The following is a 22,513-nucleotide window of genomic DNA, read 5'->3' on the forward strand; positions in this document are numbered from 1 at the left end:
ATCTTTTTCTTTACACGTAGTAAACTAGGAGACTACCGCACGTCTCTCCGCCAGCGTTTTTTCTCTTCCTACGCTCGCAGTGGTAACGCTATAGTGGTAAAATCCTGTACATGTTAGCGTACTCTGACGCGGATGCCCATGTGCGAAACGAGAGATGGAGAGAGATAGGAGGAGAAAATAGAAAGATACCGAAAGAGAGATGGGGGAAGAAGGGCTCACCATGGCTCCAGCCCAACGAGGTTTTGTAAACAAGGATTCCAAACTGAAGGCACAATATACAATAGAAACGTTGTCCTGCATAAATCCTGTCCCGTGTTTCCACTACACGGTGTACAAACAGCGCGGTGCGCACTGCTCCGCGCCGGCAATACCGACCAATGTAGCGTGTACGCGCGCGTTTGTGTGTGTAGAACGACGATGCGGATAGGACACGCCACGGCAACAGCAACAGCTGTGCCCAGGATAAGAAGAGGCAAACCAAAGACGTGTATGTGTGTCTGCGTGTTTGTGCCCGACAGTGGGTTACCAGGATAGCGGGGTTGGGGTGGGTGGGAGGGGGTGTTGAATTTGGTGGGTGTCGTGGCATTCTTTGGTTGCTCGGCGGCAGGCATCCGCGCCCACGGAGAAGTCCATCAGTGGGAATGCATAGCTTGTTCTTTGTCGGTGTCCGGCCCAGCCTCGGCGCAGTCCATGAAGGTGCCGGGGATTCGGTGGTTGTGGCGGAGAGAAACGAAGGAGACAGGCCACTTGTTCCCTCGTGTCCGGGAATTGATATGCGCTGCCGCCGGGTGCGCCTGCGTGCGCCGCAACCAGGGGCCCGGCTGCTGATGCGACGCGACGTCGTAAGAGGAGGGGGCGGAGGAGGAGGGGGCTGCTGGGAAGACGACACCCTGCTGCTGCTGCTGCGGCAGGCGATGGCAGATTGCACTGTTCCGGACAGGAGGGTCGGCTCCCGCTGCATGGCCAAGCATGAGAATATGAACGACGGAAAGTTGAGCTAGTTGCTAGGTGTATTCGTCACGAAAGAAGGTATATCCATGCAGATAGGGACGCAAGGCAAGAGAACCAAACAACACAAACACAATCGCGTTTGTATTGTCTAGTGTTCTTATGTGCTCGCGTCTGAACACCTTAACTTCTTTCAGAGAATAAGTATCGCCGTCCGGACGCGACACGGCGACTGTGGACCGAGATCAGGGCGATCGCAGCGTTAACGCGACCTGACGAGGCTGATTCAGCTTGTAGTGTAGTGTGTGGTGCCGTCAACATAGCGGACAAGCATGCCTTGGAAATTTGTCTCGAAGACATGGTGAGGTAGCTATTACTCTTAACACCTCGAAGAACAGGAGGGAAAAAACAAAGAAGCGACACAGGAAGCGCCTGCACGTCCATCTTATGTTCCTTCTTCGCTTCGCAGTGTTAACATAATTGCACTAGAATTAACGGAGAAAGTCAGCACATCAGTGCATCTTGATCTAAATATTTTTTCCCGCAGCTGCGTACTTGGTACTATGCAAACTTATGCTTACGCTAAGAATGGCCATACTTTATGGGTGTATTTCTTAAGCTAAATACAGCAAATCAGCGTGCTACTGATGGTAGTTTTTCTTTTTTTGTATGTAGGCACGCGACATTTTACGATCCCCTTAACGAAAGTGCCTCTACCTTGCTCACGTTTAAATGAATGCATATCTGTGTATCATGTAGCAACGAATGCAGAACTACTTTACTCTTCACATTAAACTCGTTACATATTTAACTAAGAGAGAAGCAGAAATAACGAGAAACCTGAACAAGCTTTTAAGAGCTCGCTTCAATTTCCGTATTTATCGAACGCGTAAGCGTCGTGACTCGAGTACTGCATTCTTATATTCTTGTATCCTGAACAGAAGTCACCCATTTCCCTAAAGTGCGCCAGCGTTTAACGTTTACATGAAAGAGATCCCAAGAAACACAAGTCTGCCGTCGTCTGTCCGTGATGCCGATCGAAAAGTATGCCGCATGGCTGGATCGCACCGTACTATCCTTACCATACCCGCAATACTCACAGAGGTAGACTTCACTACAGTGATATAATATTAGCAAATATCAAAAGCACGCGAATAGGCAAAATGAATGTGTATAACGCGTGAAAGCAGTTTTCCTGCCAAATTGCGGTTCCAGTCCGGCAAGCTTGTTTCACTGCAGCAGCACTTGTACTGCAACAAAGCACACCATTACTTGCAGGCAGTGTTCGCGATGCATCTTCATAAGAGTGCTGTCGCCCGTAGGAACTCATACCAACGCAGCTTAGACTTTCCATGCAATAAAATGTGGTTAACTCTACATCATTCAAGCAGCAATTCCAGTAGCCTAACTGCGTCCACTGTATCCAACAATATTTTCGTTTAATCGCCGTGCTTTCTAACTCGTTACTGATTTGAAGGCAAAGAACGACTTCGGGCCTGATATGCCTGATTTAACGCAGCTGCTGTGCAAGTGGAAGTCACGAATTTGCTTTTGTAAAGCAACTATGCATGTCTTCAAACGGCACCATAATGTCGTGAGCACGATGCATGCAAACAACCTAATCAAACTCACTACAGCGCAACAAGTTTACTGCAAGCGCCAAAACACGTAAGTAATGTAAGATTGTGCGATCACGTACCTGTCATTTCAAAAAGAGTGATTCAGTCTACAAGAATGGTTACAGTTGGTCTTCTAGGTGATTGAGTTCAAGTTTCTTCCTGTTGTGGAACTTTCCGTAGTGACAGTGGTGGTGGTGGTGATGCTGATGGAGGTAACCTGCACCCAGCCGTGGGGAAGCGGAATTTTAACAATGATAGCACGCACAAAAGAACTATAGCAGCACGCCAGAACAGCAGGTGCACTACTTGACAATCAATCGAACAACTGAAGTCCATGAACAATAAGCGGCATTGCCCATGGTTTGTCATATGATCATTTTGACGAAGCGTTCAAAGCGCCAAAAGACTCAAGCTAACGAATACTATGCCACCTGGAATATATATCCCTCGTAAATGTCTCTATAAGAGTGTCCTGTAACATTTTATAAATAACAAGTTATGTTTGTTTATTGCAAGTGAGATTCAGCCTTTGTTTACTGGGACGATAACCATTCGGAAGAACATAGTTTGTACATCAGTGATTGCGAATTAATGTGAAAATAACGCACGATAACTTAAAAGTGTCAGAGTCATACTGTAATTGTTATTCATGCAAACATAAAAAAAACTCCCAAGTCGATAGAAGAAGTCGATAGAAAGATAGAAAGGCTAGCAATTGTCTTCCGAAAGGGGAGGCGCGTCCACCCGTTTGAAAAGCAGAGGCAAAAAAATAGGGAAGAGACAAGGAAAAAGAATAAGACGAAGATACAGAAAGAGGAGAGGAAGGCACACCGCATCACGTATGAGCATCGCAGGCAGAGTTTAGTCCAGTTCTTGAATGCACGTGTGCCTTAGTCAACCCAGGACCAGCCGAGTGCCGACCAGCTCTGCTCTGCCCCAACCTTGCGCGACTCAGTGTAAGCTGCGCAAATTTTTATTGAGACCAAAAGGACAACCGGCGATAACGCTCAACCTGTTCCTATCGCAAGCTTGACACTAGTGTTCGCTCGCCACGGCTTGGTTATCAGTTGCCTCATCATCAGATTGGAACAACAGCGCGGGCTTTGCACAAAGCTGCAGCGACACGGGGTCAAGAACGGGTACGTTTGCTTTAAAGAGGTGTTCGAGAGTACCATATTTTTTTAGTTTGTACCATATTTTTAGTCTTCTCTAGTGTCCCTGTCTGCACGCCCTTCGTTCATCATGGATGGCGTTTACCCAGCGCAAAGTTTTGCTGCGCCTCAATCACTGCCGCCTCAAGACTCGCCGCGTCGCCTCCGTGGCTGTAAAATTTCCCAATAGCGGCCACGTCGTGAGTGTGTTTAACCTCCCAATGACAAATGCGAGCGCTTGTAAACCGCATAGCCAAGCGGGACACGACACTGCCTCATTTCGCTGACGCAGTCATGCTTTTTGTCACCTACTCTTTCGACGTTCTTTGTTTCAGTAGCACGTATGACTAAATTGCACTATCAATTCACGCGGTCATTTTTATAAAATTCATGAAATTGAGGTATCATTACTGCCATGACGTCTTTTCGTGCGCGAAATCTCTTTCTAAGCTTTCTAAGCATTGGATATCACATGAGCTCTATAACAGATTTAAATCACGCAACAGGCTCTTTCAAACTTTTCTAAAAACTAGAAGAGAAGATGATTTCCGGGTGTTCAGATCTGAACGAAATAAACTAAACTAAACTAAACGCGCCAAACAAAAATATTATATGAATAAGTTCACTGCTGTATCGGGAAATTCAAATCTCATGTGGAAGGCGATCAATGAGGTTATGAACAGAGTTTCTATAACAAATAAAGTTAAACTTCAACAAAGCGGGCTATCAGATGTTCAGATTGCAAATGCATTCAATACTCATTTTACAGATGTTGGTTCACCTTCACAACCCAATGTATCAGTCACTCCATCGGAATATATATCAAATCGGTGTTCTTCTACTCTGTTCTTGGTGGCCACCGATGAGCGGGAGGTCCACAACATAATCTCATCGTTAAAAGACAGTTGCGCTGCTGGTGCTGCTGATGTAAAAGTGAAGCCGCTGAAAGCCGTTAGCGAATATGTAAGCATATCTTTTGCACATATCTGTAATTTAATTATTTCGACTGGCGTGTTCCCGGATAAAATGAAGCTGGCCCGAGTGACCGTTATTCATAAAGGTGGCCCAGTTAACGATATTGCCACGCCCACTTCTTGTCCTATTTTGATGTTTTTTGGGTTTGACCAGCAAGGGCGGTTATCAACGCTCGAGGCTGCCCGCGAAGCAGTGTTCGAGAGACTTCTCGATTGTAGTAGATCGTTTTGTTAAGATTCCGCGCCGCACGCGAATGTTCCAGCTTTATCGAGAGATAACGCCGCCACCAGCGATATCGCTGGAAAGTTCGATAGCACCTTATAAAAAACCGACGCACTTGACCGCATGTGAGTTGATCGACGGACGACGCCCTGTTCGCCGCTATCATTGTACAGCGTGTATTGCTGTAGTTCTAGTTCTCATTTTCCCGGCCACAAGTTCGGCCAAATAAACAGTTTCATTCTGCAAACGCCGACTGCTGTCTTCGTCGACGTCACGACCACGTGACATCTGGAGGAGGTGCTGCTTCTTCCATGATCCGGACGCCCCCGTCAAACCGTGAACCCAGCCCACGTCGCGAAGAAGACACCGACACCATCAGCGGCAGTCGAGCCAGCCGCAGACTGGAAGGACTACCCCCACAATACGGACCCCTACCGGACAAGACCAGGATCACAACGAAGAAGACAACAGCCACAATGACAGCCGCTGTGGCGCCTGCAACGGTCGTCATGCATCAACCGAGGGAGCCGCCGACATTCCGCGGATCACCATGCGAGGATCCAGAAAGCTGGCTGGAGGCATACGACCGGGTCTCCACGTTCAACAACTGGGACTGCGACGAGAAGCTACGCCATGTCTACTTCGCCCTTGAAGATGGCGCAAGGACCTGGTTCGAGAATCGAGAGTCCACGCTAACATCATGGGACCTCTTCTGCACCGGATTTCTCAACACCTTCACGAGCGTCATCCGCAAAGAAAGGGCTGAAACCCTTCTCGAGACCCGTGTACAGCTCCCCAATGAGAACGTCGGACTGTACACCGAAGAAATGACTCGCCTTTTCCGCCATGCCGATCCAGCCATGTCCGAAGAAAAGAAAGTTCGCTTCCTGATGCGGGGAGTGAAGGAAGAACTCTTCGCCGGACTTGTGCGCAACCCGCCGAAGACGGTCTCGGAATTCCTTTCGGAGGCCACCACAATCGAAAAGGCACTAGAAATCCGCACTAGGCAGTACAACCGCCGCATTCCTACGACGACCTACGGGGAGGTTCAGGCGCTGCAGTCTGATGACCTGCGTGACACCATCAGAGCGATTGTGCGGGAGGAGCTGCGCAAACTGTTACCTTCGCCGCAGCATCAAGTGGATTCAATCGCCGACGTTGTCCGCGAAGAAGTCTGGCAATCGCTTGGAATTCCCGAAGCACCGCAGGCTCAGCCGGAAGCCATGAGCTATTCTGCTGCAGCCCGACGCAACGCCCCCCCTCCTCGCCCACGTCAAGACGCCGCGCCGCCGCAGCAGTTCCGCCGCCAGGCACCGCCGCCACCACCACCGACGCCATACCGCCCGCCGACAGGACAACGCTGCGCCCCCCGAAAGACCGACGTTTGGCGTGCCCCTGACAACCGACCGCTCTGCTATCACTGCGGGGAAGCCGGCCACACATACCGCCGATGCCAGTATCGACAGATGGGGCTACGCGGATTCGCCGTCAACGCGCCGCGCCCGCAGCCAGGAGAACGGCCTCGCGACATCCACGACTACCTCACCGGAACACAGTGGGAAGAACGACGACCTTCCCGCTCGCCGTCGCCCGGCCGCTACATGTCACCGCACCGCCGGCAGTACACTGGCCCAAACAGGGGCCGGTCGCCTAGCCCGTATCCGGGAAACTAAGGGCAGCAACCGATGGAGGTGCGGTTGCTGTACGACGAACTGCCGAAGATCCTCCGCGGCCGCCGACGACGACAACGCGACGAGACCTTCAGAACACGATGCAAACCGGACGGAGACCTCACGACGAAACTTCGCGGCCCGAAGAAAACCTGACGACGCAACGTCGAAACAGCGGGACAAATCGACGAAGCCGTGATCCGACGCCACGACCTAACCGCAACGCAAGACGACGAACAAGCGACCTCGATGTTCTTATCGACGGCCACAGCGTCACAGCTCTCGTCGACACCGGAGCCGACTATTCCGTCGTCAGTGGGCCATTCGCCACCAAGCTGAAGAAAGTAAAGACCGCTTGGAGTGGACCAGAAATCCGGACAGCTGGAGGCCACCTGATAACGCCGATTGGTGTCTGCACGGCGAGAGTCACCATCAATAACCGCACTTATCCTGCGAGCTTTGTAATCCTACAAAACTGCTCCAGGGATGTGATACTCGGAATGGACTTCCTAAGTGACCACGGCGCCGTTATCGACCTGAGGTCTGAGTCGATAACACTAACCTCAGACAAAGCGCTCCCGCCCCACGCGACGCCAGGGAACCATGCACTGAATGTGATAGAAGAGCAGGTGACCGTTCCGCCACGCTCCAGCGTCATTATTTCCGTCGGCACCGAAAAACCTGCGAACCTTGAATGCGTAATCGACGGCGATCAGCAACTACTCCTGAATCGTCAAATTTGCGTCGCAAGAGGTATCGCCGAGCTGCATGACGGTAAAGCAAAGGTACTGCTGACAAACTTCAGCCACGAATATAGGCACCTCAACATGGGTACGACGGTTGCCTACATCGACGAATGTGTAGCCGCCAGCGATGCTTTCGCCCTCTTCGATGCTGTCGAACCTGCTTCGACGAATAGAGGTCCCGAACGGGATTTTGACGTCAACCCGAGCCTTCCGAAGGTCAAGCAAGATAAGCTCAAAACCCTGCTCCTGCAATACAAGGACTGTTTCTCGTCGTCATCGCGGGTCCGACAAACGCCCCTTGCTAAGCACCGCATTATAACAGAAGAAAATGCTCGACCACTCCGCCAGAGTCCCTACCGGGTTTCGACGCGGGAACGGGAGGCCGTGAAGAAACAGGTCGACGAAATGCTATGCGACGACATCATCCAGCCGTCGAAGAGTCCGTGGGCATCCCCCGTGGTGCTAGTGAAGAAGAAGGATGGGACTCTTCGTTTTTGCGTCGACTATCGTCGCCTGAACAAAGTCACGAAGAAGGACGTGTATCCCCTTCCCCGGATAGACGACACCCTGGATCGATTACACAACGCAAAGTACTTTTCGTCGATGGACCTCAAGACCGGTTACTGGCAAATAGAAGTCGACGAGAGAGACCGAGAAAAGACTGCCTTTATAACGCCAGACGGCCTGTTTGAGTTCAAGGTCATGCCTTTTGGTCTTTGCTCGGCACCTGCGACTTTTCAACGGGTTATGGATACAGTACTGGCCGGCTTGAAGTGGCAGACGTGCCTCGTGTACTTGGACGACGTCGTAGTGTTTTCCTCAAACTTCGACGAACACCTTCGGCGCCTTGAAGCTGTACTTCAAGCAATCAAGACCTCCGGACTCACTTTGAAGCCTGAAAAGTGCCGCTTCGCGTACGAGGAGCTCTTGTTCTTGGGTCATGTGATCAGCAAGGATGGTGTTCGCCCGGACCCGCGGAAAACAGCTGCCATCGCTGACTTCCCGACGCCCACCGACAAAAAGGCCGTACGCCGTTTTCTCGGCTTGTGCGCCTATTACAGACGTTTCGTCAAGGAATTTTCACGGATCGCCGAGCCACTGACGCAACTCACGAAGGCCGACGTCGAATTCAGGTGGGAAATGTCGCAAGTTCAGGCTTTTCAAGAATTGAAACGACGCCTGCAGACGCCTCCGATACTTGCGCATTTCGACGAGCACGCCGATACGGAAATCCACACCGACGCAAGCAGCGTAGGACTCGGCGCCGTCCTTGTGCAGAAAACCGACGGATTGGAAAGGGTCATCAGTTATGCTAGCCGGTCGCTATCAAAGGCAGAATTCAACTATTCCACAACAGAAAAGGAGTGTCTGGCCATCATCTGGGCTACATCGAAGTTTCGCCCCTACATCTACGGCCGGCCCTTCAACGTTGTGAGCGACCACCACGCCTTGTGTTGGCTAGCCAACTTGAAGGACCCTTCAGGGCGCCTCGCACGGTGGAGCCTAAGACTCCAAGAATTCGACATTACCGTCGCTTACAAGTCCGGAAGAAAACACTCCGACGCCGACTGCTTGTCTCGTGCCCCCGTCGACGCACCGCCGCAGGACGACCACGATGATGACTGCTTCTTGGGAACCATAAGTGCCGACGACTTCGCTGAACGACAGCAAGCCGACCCGGAACTCAGGGGCCTTGTGGAATACCTCAAGGGCAGGACCGCCGTTGTTCCAAAAGTATTCAGGAGGGGGTTGCCGTCATTTCTCTTGAAAAACGACGTCCTCATAAAGAAGAACTTCTCTCCGGCCCGGGCCGACTACCTCATCGTTGTACCTTCGGCACTGCAACCAGAGGTTCTGCAGGCCCTGCACGACGACCCGACGGCTGGCCACCTCGGCTTTTCCCGCACGCTCGCGAGGATACAGGAAAAATACTACTGGCCACGCCTTCCTGCCGACGTCGCCCATTACGTTAAGACTTGCCGAGATTGCCAGCGACGGAAGACACCGCCGACTAGGCCAGCGGGACTTCTGCAGCCAATCGAACCACCTCACCGGCCGTTCCAGCAAATCGGGATGGACCTACTGGGGCCGTTCCCGACGTCGACTTCCGGCAACAAGTGGATCGTCGTAGCAACTGACTACCTCACCCGCTACGCCGAGACAAAGGCTTTGCCCAAAGGCAGTGCCGCCGAGGTAGCCAAGTTCTTCGTGGAGAACATCATCTTGCGTCATGGCGCCCCAGAGGTCCTCATCACAGACAGAGGTACCGCCTTTACTGCGGACCTAACTCAGGCGATCTTAAAATACAGCGAGACGAGCCACCGCCCACCCGCAGACCAATGGCCTCACCGAGCGTCTAAATAAGACCATCGCCGACATGCTGGCCATGTACGTCGACGTTGAGCACAAGACGTGGGACGCCGTCCTTCCGTACGTGACCTTCGCTTACAACACGGCCGTCCAAGAAACGACGCAGATGACGCCGTACAAGTTGGTCTACGGAAGGAGCCCGGCGACGACACTGGACGCCATGCTACCGAATGTCACCGACGAAGAAAACCTCGACGCCGCCGCTTACTTACAACGTGCCGAGGAAGCTCGACAGCTCGCCCGCCTGCGCATCAAGACCCAGCAGCACACCGATAGCCGTCGCTACAATCTCCGACGACGCTTCGTGGAATACCAGCCCGGCGACCGCGTCTGGGTCTGGACGCCGATACGCCGACGTGGCCTTAGCGAAAAACTCCTTCGGCGATACTTCGGACCCTACAAGGTTCTTCGACGTCTCGGCGCATTTGACTACGAGGTCATCCCGGACGGCATTACGAATTCCCAGCGACGCCGCGCACGACCTGAAGTCGTCCATGTCGTGCGTCTTAAGCCGTTTTTTGCACGTTAGCGAATCTGGAGACTCGACTTTTACCTTTGTTATTGTAATTTATTTATGTATGCACTTGTGTTTTTTTTTCTCTTCTTTGTTCTTTCACAAGCATCGGGACGATGCTTTTTCAGAGGGGGGCAACGCCACGCCCACTTCTTGTCCTATTTTGATGTTTTTTGGGTTTGACCAGCAAGGGCGGTTATCAACGCTCGAGGCTGCCCGCGAAGCAGTGTTCGAGAGACTTCTCGATTGTAGTAGATCGTTTTGTTAAGATTCCGCGCCGCACGCGAATGTTCCAGCTTTATCGAGAGATAACGCCGCCACCAGCGATATCGCTGGAAAGTTCGATAGCACCTGTATAAAAAACCGACGCACTTGACCGCATGTGAGTTGATCGACGGACGACGCCCTGTTCGCCGCTATCATTGTACAGCGTGTATTGCTGTAGTTCTAGTTCTCATTTTCCCGGCCACAAGTTCGGCCAAATAAACAGTTTCATTCTGCAAACGCCGACTGCTGTCTTCGTCGACGTCACGACCACGTGACAATATGAATAACTACAGGCCGATCTCCGTATTATCTGTTTTCGCGAAAATTGCCGAACAAGTTATAAACAAAAGATTGGGTGGCTTTTTAAACACAAACAAAATAATTGCACAAGAGCAGTATGGTTTCTGTAAAAATAAATCTTCAGAAACAGCTTTACTTGAAATAAAAGAACAAATTCTTGACAACATTGAAAACCGAATGCTAACCCTTGGTATATTTCTTGATTTTAGAAAAGCCTTCGATTGCGTGCAACATAACGTTCTCTTCGAAAAACTACCTCACTATGGTATTCGTGGCGTCGCATTGTCTTTAATAAAAAGTTATCTTACGGCAAGAACACAGTACACAATGATAAATGGTGTTACTTCTGAAATTCAGTCTATTAAACACGGCGTACCCCAAGGCTCCGTTTTAGGACCTGTTCTATTTTTGTTGTATATTAATGATATTGTCCAAGTACAGGGCTACTCTACCATTATACTGTATGCCGATGACACCAACGTGTTCTTCTCAGGAAGGGAATTGCACAATATTTTTGAACAAGCTTGCCAACACATGGCTACGAAGATTAAATTTGTGGCTTAATGCGAACAAACTTCAATTAAATGTAAGTAAAACAAAATACTTGCTCTTTAAATCAAAAGGAACGAACACGCCTTCTCAACCTCAGCTACAATTTCAAAAAATAAATATTGAACAGCCAAATTCCTGGGAGTTATATTCCATGAGAATATGTCCTGGTCACCACATATTGACTCTCTCAAAAATAGTATTGCCCGCGCTGTAGTACTAAACAGATTGCGTGAACAGAAAGCGTGAAGCACCATATTAATAACGCACTAGTACATTCCCGTTTAACGTACTGTCTACTAGTTTGGTCGACCACTATTCAGTATAATTTATTATCACTTCAAACACATTCAAAACCGCGCACTGCGTGCAATAGAAAACTTAGGACGTATGGTCAGCACCAAAACGTACTATTGCAAATATAAAATATTTACAGTGTCCAAACCCCATACATATAAGCTATTTCTTGAGATTATGCGGCAATTTCAAAGCGACAAACATTCCTTCCAGAGTACATGCCGTGTAAAAACGATAGGCTATAATTTCAGAGTTTTATACCTATACTGAAGGACTCTGCCTATACCACATAGTAGAAAAAATTACGGTGAACAAAAACTTGCGGTACAAATTCCTAACCTCCTCAACGACTATGCCTTAACCACAGATCTCCTCAATTCTGGAATTACGAAGCAAGCATTTCAAAAAATGATAAGAGAATTATTATTTTCAGAGGACTAAACTAAAGTTAATCTATGAAGACTATGATTCCGCATCAATGTTGTGTTTTTTTTTTGCTCGAGAGTTACACGTGCATCATTTGTTATATTTGTGCTTCTATCTTTTAGCGCTAAGTACCTGTCAAACTGTATAACATTGATGTTTCTTTTCGATTATTGCCTTTGATTTTGATGACTTGTACATCTCATCTGTGTAAAACAAGTGTAGTTGAATGATTTTCATATATGCTTTTATGTTCCAAAATGTCTTTCTACTGTTGCTGCTGCTGTATGGGTGGCACGGCCCAGTCAGGCAATGTTTGCCTTTAGCCGCGTCCCCTTGGACTATTCAGTGTTGTTCTAAATACACTAAGAAAGAAAGAAAGAAAGAAAGAAAGAAAGAAAGAAAGAAAGAAAGAAAGAAAGAAAGAAAGAAAGAAAGAAAGAAAGAAAGAAAGAAAGAAAGAAAGAAAGAAAGAAAGAAAGCTGACTGCATCTTGTAAGATAGTGCGATACCTAATATGTTAAGAAAGTGTGCGAAGTGGAATGCAAGGTACTTCGCATAGTAAATCACTTGATTTTTCGGTTGTACCCAAACCTTGGAAAACTGCTGTCACATTAATACTTAAATCTGGTGATAGACAACTATAGGTTTGCAAAGGGAACTGTAGGTTTATTTAATTAATACGAACCTGTTTGAAGATCTTTAGAACACGTCAATCATAGAGCTATAGAGATTGCACACTGCGGACCTGATCATTGACTGCGGATCAATGCCATAATTTTCTATCTTTTTTTTTTCTTTTTGCTTTCCTCACTACACAAGTCGAGTCCTTACCTCACCCTACACTTCGCGTTCATAATTTGTACGACTTCCTTACCCACCGCGATGGTCTTGTGATTATGGTGCCTGAATGCTGACCCGAAGGTCGAGGGACCGAATCCCGACCGCGGCGGCCGAATTTCGATGGAGGCCCGTGTGCTTAGATTTAGGTGCACATTAAAGAACCCCAGGTGGTCGCAATTTCCGGAGCCCTCCACTACGGCGTCTCTCATAATCATATCGTGGTTTTGGAATGCAAAACCCTAACAATTATTATTGTTACCACTTCCTGTACAATGTTCGCCCGCCCTCTCTGATCTATCATTCTTACCATAAAATATTTGCCCACCTTCCCTCAACCTCCCGTTGAAAATGCTACCATCTTTTAGATGCGAAGCATCTTATGGCGGAGTTCAATCCGGTGGTGGTGGTGTGCGGCGTGACCACCCTTACTGCCATGCGCAAACCCTCTCCACTCTCCCCCTCCCCTCTCAACTACCCTCCTCTTCTCTCCCTCTCCACTCCCCCCTCTCGCGCGCCTCATTCTCTCCTGCGCAACGCCGCGATGAGTGCCAGCGCATGCGCGTCCCCTCCCCCTCTCTCTCCTCTCCTACGCTGCCCCCCTCTCGCGTGCCTGTCGACCGCGTTGCCGCTCGCCCTGTGAGAATTAACGGCCAGGCTAGAGGGAAGACGCGACGCGCTTAGCGTTCCTATTCGCGTTCCACGACGCGAGGTCGGTAGCATGCCCAACGAACGCCAACGGAACGCGATCGTGCAAGTGCTCCGGCTTCGCACCGCTTCATGGACCCCTTTAGCGGGAGATGGTGTAAGTTTTTTCTTACATTCGCTTTGCTGCTCTCTTCAAGTAATTCACGCGTTCTGTGAACTTCGCTGTGTAGTAATACTATTGCCATATTCCTGTTGTCGAAGCGTGCCACATTGGTTTGCTTATGCTAAATCTAATGATTAACCGTCGGTAATGCTCGCGAAGCCACCACTGCAGCACCTGAAAATAGGCGACGATGAAATGAGGCATTGACTGCAGACAATAACATAAAATGAAGAGTGGGGGGGGGGGGGGGTAATCCGCAAACTATAGTTGAAGTCTTGAGGCAAGACCATGCATGCACACGTTAGGTTTTCGAACGTTCACTTTCGGCTGACGCGATCGACGTGATGCGAACCCGATCACGCCACCGTTGGACCCTTGAGCCAGGCCCGCAACCAGGAATTTTTTTCGGGGGGGAGGGGGGGGGCACTTGCTGAATTGGGAACTTCAGAAAAACATCTATTTTCTTTCGGTAAAACACTCCCCTGCATAAAAATTTCGGAAGGGGCCTGCCTCCCCCCCACACAACCCCCCTCTTTGGGCTACGGGCCTGCCTTGAGCCATCACATTTCATTGCTAGGCGCACTAAAGAATAAGCATCGTCGAGCAGTCCATATATAGCGAAGATTTGAGAGAGATATCAGTCGTCGTATAATGGGAATAACAGCCTATACACAAGCAGTTCTAAGAATATGCGTCGAAACACGCTCGTTGCCCGAGGTCAATGGCCTCTTCGATGTCGATAAGAATGTGGTAAATATACTACTAGCTTTATGAAGCAGTACTTACTGTTACCTGTACGAGAGAAAAACTAAACAAAACACCGCTTGCTCTATGACGCTACCGACTGAAGAGTCCGCATTAAGCCAGCGTCTGAGCAGCTTCTACTCCGTCCCACTTGACACATCCCGATTTTCCTGAACGGTTCAAGAACGGCCAAAAATTCATTCCGTTTGTCCCGACAGTACGTCTACCGGCGTGCCTCGTAATCATATCGTGGTTTTCGCGCGGAAAAAAAAAAAACTCAACTCAATTCACGTATATCTACCAGGAAATTACTGGTCCGCCTACTTCTCAATACGTTTGACGGATTAGATTACCCCTCAAGGCATTTCCACTGTCGCTCCTTTGGAACAATAAATCAGTTATGACTGGTAAATAATTATTTGGAAATTCTACTACCGTTATTTATGATTACAAAGAAAAATGAAGGCCAACGTTTAAAGGGGTCATGAAGCACCCCTTGGGCTTGTTGAAAAAACACATCCTGTGGAAAGCTGACACGGCTATGAACTGCTCTGCCAAATATTACAGTCGTGCGCGCCGCGTAAAGGCCACAAGCGGAGCGCGATGTTGCCGTTTCCCCAGGCACCCTCTTTTCAAACAGAGGCCGGTTCTCACTCTCGTCGGTGGGCGGGGCCGTCTGCACATTGACGTCGCGGATCTGCCAGTTTACGTCGCAAGAGACATAGCATGCTTATTGGCCGATAGCCGACGTAAATCGAGAGCGGCATTGGGATCAGATGCGCTTCTTGCCACGGGGTGCCGCCACTTGCCGGTGCCGCATAGAGTCACTGGAAAAATTTCAGAGTATCGCATCTGTTTTCCGCGCGCCGCCGCCGACGCGATTGGCTTACTCGCATCACGTGACCTTTCGCCGCCATATCCCTTCCAAGCGCTTTGGGTGCAGGCGCGTTCGATGCAGAGCGTGGCCGGACATTTAGCAGTACCATGGTCCCCAGAAGTACTTCGTCGCTTTTTTAAACGCGTCATGCAGAAAGGGGCGTAAGCAGACATTTTTTTTCTGGCGGGGGGGGGGGGGGGGGCAGGGTCACCTCCTTGATCTGAAGTGGGAGCCTGGCAGGCAGATGTGATCGAGTGTCATTTCGTGCTATGTATGCCACGGGCAAAAAAAAAAATTTTTTTTTGGGGGGGGGGGGGGCACGGGCCCGGTGTGCCACCCCCTGGCTACGCCACTGCATGCAGATGCCAGAAGAGAGTAGCTCACCATCAATAGAACGTTATATATATGAGCTACTCTGGGAATCTCGTTTGCCGTGTGGGAAAAATTAATGTCTAAGAGCGCCGTTCTACGTGGCTGCATAGTTGGCCTGAACGAATTCGCCCCCCTCGAATAAAACTCCTTCCTGCAGTGAACTACACTAACTTTGCTGGAAAAGATCTTATGCGACTGGACACTTCCCTTTTTCGGTTCGCTATGGTCAGCGATATTGAAAACTACATACCTTTCTATTTGCGCGGCTGTTTATATCTCGATCTGTTGAACAGATTACACATGCTATCCAAGTTATAAGCGTGTCACGCACGAGAGCGAAATCGAAGATTTAATAAAATAATAACTGTTTAATGGTATACCTTGAAGGCAATTGTGGCATGATCATTTGGCATTGCACAGAACAGAAGCGTGTAACTCTGTTGATAAACTTGGTATAAGGCAATGTTATCAAGCGTATTTTTAAATTTGTTACAAAAGAAATGCTGCTAATGCTGCATTGCGCCGATCGTACCCTTAAAATACTGTATAGTTGGTGAGAAATGGTCACAGAAAAAAAAAAGCAGATCCCACGCATTGAGGGAGTCGATTTTATGCGAGCCCTAGGTCTATATACATACTGTGTTGCAGTGACATGCGCTTTAAAAATTCCTGGATGTGCTATTTTTGATCAAAAAACATAAAGCACCGTGCCGAGGAAGTTTTGATAAGAGTGCATTATGAAAAAAAAAGTGCAGCAGTGCAGAAACCGAACCCCAGCTGTTTACGCGCTGGCAACGCCAAAAAAAGAACTGTTTGTCGGAACACAACAAAATATTTGCAAATTCATTGCAACGTTGGGAATATTAAGGAGACAACAAATAGGAAATTAAACAATTAAGTAGTGATATAAATCATTTTTGATGGCCTATGTTCTACGTATCGCAAGATAAGATGCACCTTACCTACCGCACGCCGATTCGCCCGTGCGTTCGGCTGGTGGCGTTCCGAATCAAGACGTCGCGCACAACTTCCAATTACCGTACACATTCTATTACAACTTCTATTACACATATCAACCAGTTGAACAGCAAGCACGGTGCGCAAGCAAACTATGCGTCAGCGATCAGTCGAAGGACGCAATGTTAATGTTCTCGATGTTGTTCGATAACGTTCTCGAGTTAGTGAACCTGAACACCGACAGCAAAGCTAGCGCAAAGAGTCAAGATTCACCAAATGTAGTAGTAAATGGCATCTCGCACGATGTCACTGCGCTAATGCAGCTATGTTTAGAGCTCCGGACCTAGCCAACACGCCCGGGCGTGACACGAAAAGAGACCGATGAAGCCATGAAGAGAGTTAGCGAGCACATGGCAACATTTGCCGTACATTTCATTAGTTACACCACTAATCGCGCAGTCGATCCATACCTGTCGATGACTCGAAATCACTTCTAATATCCTCTTGAAGAAACACACACACAAATAATGCCGTTCTGCCGAGCGTAACACGGCACTGAGGCTCAAAGATCGGTCACTTCTCAACACACGCTAGCAACGCGCCGGACGGTCTGGAAGGGACATGGCCGCCGCCACCCAATGTTGCCCGCGTGCAGCCTACCTTTGCGGTACTCTGATTTTCCAGTGACTCTAGTGCCGCACTCCTCAGTACATGGTAGCCGCATTCGCGCACGCGAATCACAGCGGGAGAGAGATCGCGTTTCATGACGCGCGCTGACGTAACTTTTTTCCCCCGTGCCATCCCTCCCTTTAACTTCTTGAACCTCGCGTTGAAACTCCAGCGGCTCTTTGCATAAGCATGAAATCACGGAGGTCAATTAAAATATTCCTATTTGGTCACGTTTGCTCAATAAAAGTTCACAAAACTTGCCATGTTTTGTCCTGGCATTATTCAGAACATGATGAGCTTCTGTGGGAATTGGAAGGCGGCGTCGCTACCAATCTAATTCTTTTCTACCTATTCTGTCCAGTCAGGCATCTTCTAGAGGCAGAGTAGTGTTTTCGATACAAGTGATTTGTCTTCTTTGTTTTTCTGTTTAATGTCCCCTTTAATTTGCATACTATAGCTAAGACTGCAGTTGCGACGGCAAGGTGTTGCTCGTGGCTTTTCACTCGTTTGATAGACCTTCGTTACGCTGTACCTTCGTTACCTTCGATAGAGAGTAATGCACCACACCGTAGATAGTCGATGCTGCAGCTCGACCGATGGCAGCACTGTAATCGGTGCTAGAGTGACTTCAATGGGATTTCGCATGGAGGAAGGAAACAACTCTGCTCCAAGCGATTCCGCTAGCCTCGGCAAGCCAACCTCCTTCGACGCCGTTTCGCACGCTCTCCAAGGCCCAGTGTGCGGTGCCTCTTGCGTTGGATTAGGTCCCCGCAGCGCCAGCAGCAGACGCAGCTAAAGCAAGCCGACCAATAGTAGCGCTTGCCCATCACGTGACTACGACTAGACTTCAAGATGATCACGTGACGCTCCTTCCTGGCCCGTTTCCTTCCTCCATGGTGGTTTTGCATCCCCACGTTCCCACGTCATCGAAATGTGGCCGTCGTGGCCGGGAACCTAATCTGCATCCTCGAGCTTAGCGGCGCGGCACCTTACCTGCTATAAGCTACCACGGCAGGTAGAATACGTAAACAAACGAACAAAAAAAGATGCACACATTCCATGAATGAAATATTCCACTTGCGGGCTACATCGAACAAACCATGCTGCTCTTTCGGACTTGTTTATAGAAAGCTGCGATCTTCCTTGCTTGACGCTCAAAATCTGCCACCTATCTCGATTAACCTTTTAGGAACGAAAGACTCATGACGAGGCCAGTTCATGGAGCACGGTTTTGTCTTTTTATGCGGGTCAGAAGACAATTTGAGCTCCTGCAGTTGTCCAAGCTTCAAGCTGGTGTGTAGTATGTGGTGGTGGGTGGTGTGTGCATCGTATTTTGTTCTTGTTTGCATATAAAATCAGATATTGTGAGGAGATTTTGAATAATGAAGTTGACAGTCCAGACTTCTTGTTCTATTGCTAGCTGTCTATTTAAAATGGCATCCATTGCAGTACAAGTACACACTTCAAGGCATGCTAGGAAGAAATCAAAACGACGAACTTAGGGTTCAGCCTCTTCAACTGCGAGCGATTTCGAACTGGCCTTGGGCTAAGGTGGCAAGCAGACTTATGTGCAGCAAAAGCCACCCTCATTACAGTGTAAAAAGATTATCTTTAATACTGAACTTCACCTTTATGATGAATCGATTGCGCTGAAAAATAAAGAAAATGTGGCGATTGTGACAGCTTATTCTCTTTGAGTGAAAGTGATTCTGAACTGGCAGTGGATGACAATAATGTGCAGCTTCACCTTTGTGACAAAATTTTTCAAATCATAGTGCTTTATTTGGGCATCAGAATCATTCGCAAGGGAAAAAGAAAGACTATGGCTTGTTTCCAAGCTTTTAAAATGCCTCTACCATCCTTAAAGAGTTCATTTACACAACCGACTGGAGTGATTTTTTGGAACTATTGGCAAAGTGCACTGTTTGTAACTATACTACAGTGATTCGCTCACCTGAATGCACATAACAGAACACCATGGCTGCAACTGCTTTCAACTACACTGCTACTTTGTGAACTAGGCTTTTGAATGAAATTAGCCACGAAGATATATACATAGATGTGACAAAATTCCCCTTTAAAGAATGCCCGCTTTCAGGGCAATTAGGAGATAAGGAAGTGAGTGATCAGGCACCTCAGTTCACACATGAGAGCAGTGGCACTTGTAAATCACCACTGCCATGTTTATCAGCACACTGTTGGAAATGCAAATAATAGCTGTGTGCAGTGCTTCCTGTCATTTACATACCTTGTAGCAAGCAGATTATTATACCATAATATGCAGCATTTTTATTCTCAATTTACATCCAGTGATACAGACAGTGCAGTTTCGTGTGACAAATAATCCCTTTAAAGCATTAATTCATTATAGCATGCTTGCTTTATTGATTCAATTTTTCAAGGAAATCTGCAGCCCACACTACTGATTTTAATCAGTTTTTAATTTTCAATTAACAAAATCAATCGCACATCTTGTTTTAAATCAGTTTTCTTCCTCACAAATGATGAGAATTGCACACATACAAACCAAACAATAAAAGCCAGATTGAACATAGGGCTCATATAATTTCTTCGTACATACAACTTTTAAGTCGGCATGGAAATATTCGATGGGATGATAGGATATATGAAATCATCACACAATCATGATATGCAATGGAGCCACATTTTCTTAGAAATATGCAACGCAGTAAATGCAAAGCTGGCCACTGCAAAATTAAGTAGGCTACACTACCACAGCTATTCCTTTTCTTTTTGTTTGTTTCTAATTACTGGCAGTTACCCTTAAAACTGATAGTATTTCGATCAATAAGGAAGCTAAAGTGATTTGAAGTGTTGCTCCTTTCAATATTTAATAGTGTAAAGAAATGGTACGAAATAAAATCACACCATGTGAAGAACTAAGAACGCTCCAATGTAAAAAAAAAAAAAAACTGCCTCAATGATGGCCTATGTGCATATGCATTTGTAGATGATTTACAGCTCACAGTAGCATAACATTCTCAAGGCTCATTTGTTTCTTCGAGCAGTTTTCCTATGCATAAACTATGCATGCATCAACTAGTACATGCTGTATGAAAAGATGTCATAACTCTGCTTTCCAAAGGCCCTTGTTTCTGGAACATAAGTGAACTTCAACACCAGTGCTGCCAGCAAATCATGTGCTGAATGTTCCGTCTGTGAATAAAAACACAAAAGCAGCTGAGGAAGAAAGGAAACAAACAAAGTGCACAAAGCAAAAATTGTTTATTTCATGAAAAAAAAAAAGAGAATAGGACTAAAATATGCTCCCTCTATGTATGAAGAAAAACATAAAACATTAAAATGTACCATCTCATCAAATAAAACATGAATCAGAGCAAACAATCAAGAAAACATTATTTTGCTCATGCTTGCATGATGGTTCCAACTTTCTTTACAACAGAGTAAAATGACCATCTTTGTGTGTTTTTTCAATAAATACTCTTCCTCTCCAGTTATATATGGCTTTGGAGTTGCAAGACTGCTAACAATATTAACAATATTTTTATGTAACAATATTAACACCTGTAACTGAAGGTTGTCTTCAAAATGGGTAGACCAAAAGATGCTAGTTGCTTACAAAAACTCCAACACTAAGACACAACAAAGTAATAGAAATAAACAATGGCAAATGAAAAAAGAAAAACTGAAGAGAAAGAAAAGACACATGATTATAAGTAAAAAGTTATGTTACAAGAAAAAAAAAGTTTAGAAAACTAGGGTGAACATTTAATAAGTACTATTTAACAATTAGAATGCCTCACAAATATTGTGTTACATGAAGCGATATTGCACAGGAAATTGTGAGTGAAGAGACCACACACTTCTTACAATGAAGCGAGTTACGCGGAATTTCTATGATAAGCTGGTGGTCTCAGAGGCCGTGCTCTGCTCAGTGCTTAAGGCCTGCTTACGATATCTGTCACCGTATTCTGTGTTCACAAAGGAATGTTCTGTCACAAGGTCAGAACTTAAGAATTATTTCAGATATGGAAGTGCAGTGAATGGTTAAAAGAAACTTTACTTTTAACCATACCATGGTCACCGTATTCTGGCCTATTGGTACATTTCTGTGTAAACACAAGATATGGTGACCGTTTTATAAACGTTTTAATTATAATTGCACTGCTGTCTCACAAAGCACAAAATATTCTGACCTTGGTTTCACCAGAACTGATAAAACAAAAACACAGAACAAAAAATGAAAGTAGTATACTTCAAGAAGCTATAGCTTACGACCGTGTCAGCAAAAAATAATAATACAATAGACTCAGTAAACAGAAATTTTTTAAACAAAATTGCTGCTTAAATGTAACAACTGCCTCTCATATGGTTGGTTTTGTACTTGAATTCTGCACCCCTGTTCATCTCTGAGTAAACACTCCTGTTAAATGGAAAATACTTTCCTGGTCCCATTAGGTTCCATTTAACTGTAATAACCTGCTTAAGTAACTAGTACTTATGACAGAAGTATTGAGTATTCTGTTACGTCATGATAAAAAACAGCAAAATATCAAATACAAACAGTAAAGTAAAATGCCTGCGAGTTTGGGCTGGACAAAAGGCCATTCGAACGGCTAGCATGTAGAATGGCTTTGGTAAGGATATTGATTTGCTATTTGATAAAAAAACAAACACAATACTTGGCTTCATTAAAGCACTGAGTCTTTGCCGTCCTCAGAAACATCGCGTCTATGTGCTCACCAGATAAAGGATGAGGGCCGAAGGGTGGCCATGTGCAATAACACGGGGGGAACCTCAATGCTTCAAAAATCTACTTCATGTACTAGTGCTTCCCTATCAATTATTCATGGTCAAACCCTACATCTGGCTCTTCCAGTACATTAACCATGAGGTTGGAAGAGGTTAGGTAAGCTTAAAGCCATTAGCTACATACAGCTCCAAGTTGGGCAAGCTGGTACCTGCTGTGCATTAAAAGAATTTCTGATAAAAACCAATTGATAGTAAGGAAGCAATAAGTGGTAAGAAAGACACCATTTTTAGCAAGAAATTCTTATAATCCATTTGCTTTCAACTTATGAATCTTTAGCAATGTATGCCAAGTTTTACAATTGTTTCATACAGGCAGCTGTGCATTTTGTGTCATTCTACAAAGTTAATAAGCTTACACAAGTCATCTTACTAATTTTTAAAGCTTGAAATCAATGTGC

At 46.9% G+C, this 22,513-nt stretch overlaps 1 protein-coding gene across 4 annotated transcripts in view; it reads right to left on the reverse strand.

Annotated features, from left to right (window-relative positions):
* Window positions 1–551: 551 nt before the first annotated feature.
* The window catches only part of LOC119397175 (glucose transporter type 1), a 106,893-nt gene continuing 84,931 nt past the window's right edge, over window positions 552–22,513 (reverse strand). For 2 of the 4 annotated variants that reach the window (XM_037664615.2, XM_037664628.2), the window contains exons 15-16: window positions 2,648–2,784; window positions 552–955 (exon numbers count right to left, since the gene is read on the reverse strand). In XM_037664615.2, the coding sequence (XP_037520543.1) occupies window positions 2,687–2,784 (98 nt within the window). In that variant the 3' untranslated portion in view covers window positions 552–955; window positions 2,648–2,686. Of the gene's footprint in view, window positions 956–2,647; window positions 2,785–19,584; window positions 20,523–22,513 lie in introns of those variants that run through there. The other 2 variants (XM_037664635.2, XM_049416250.1) reach the window with 2 other exon arrangements.

The sequence above is a fragment of the Rhipicephalus sanguineus genome, chromosome 1 (genome assembly GCF_013339695.2).
Source record: "Rhipicephalus sanguineus isolate Rsan-2018 chromosome 1, BIME_Rsan_1.4, whole genome shotgun sequence".
Lineage (NCBI taxonomy): Eukaryota > Metazoa > Arthropoda > Arachnida > Ixodida > Ixodidae > Rhipicephalus > Rhipicephalus sanguineus.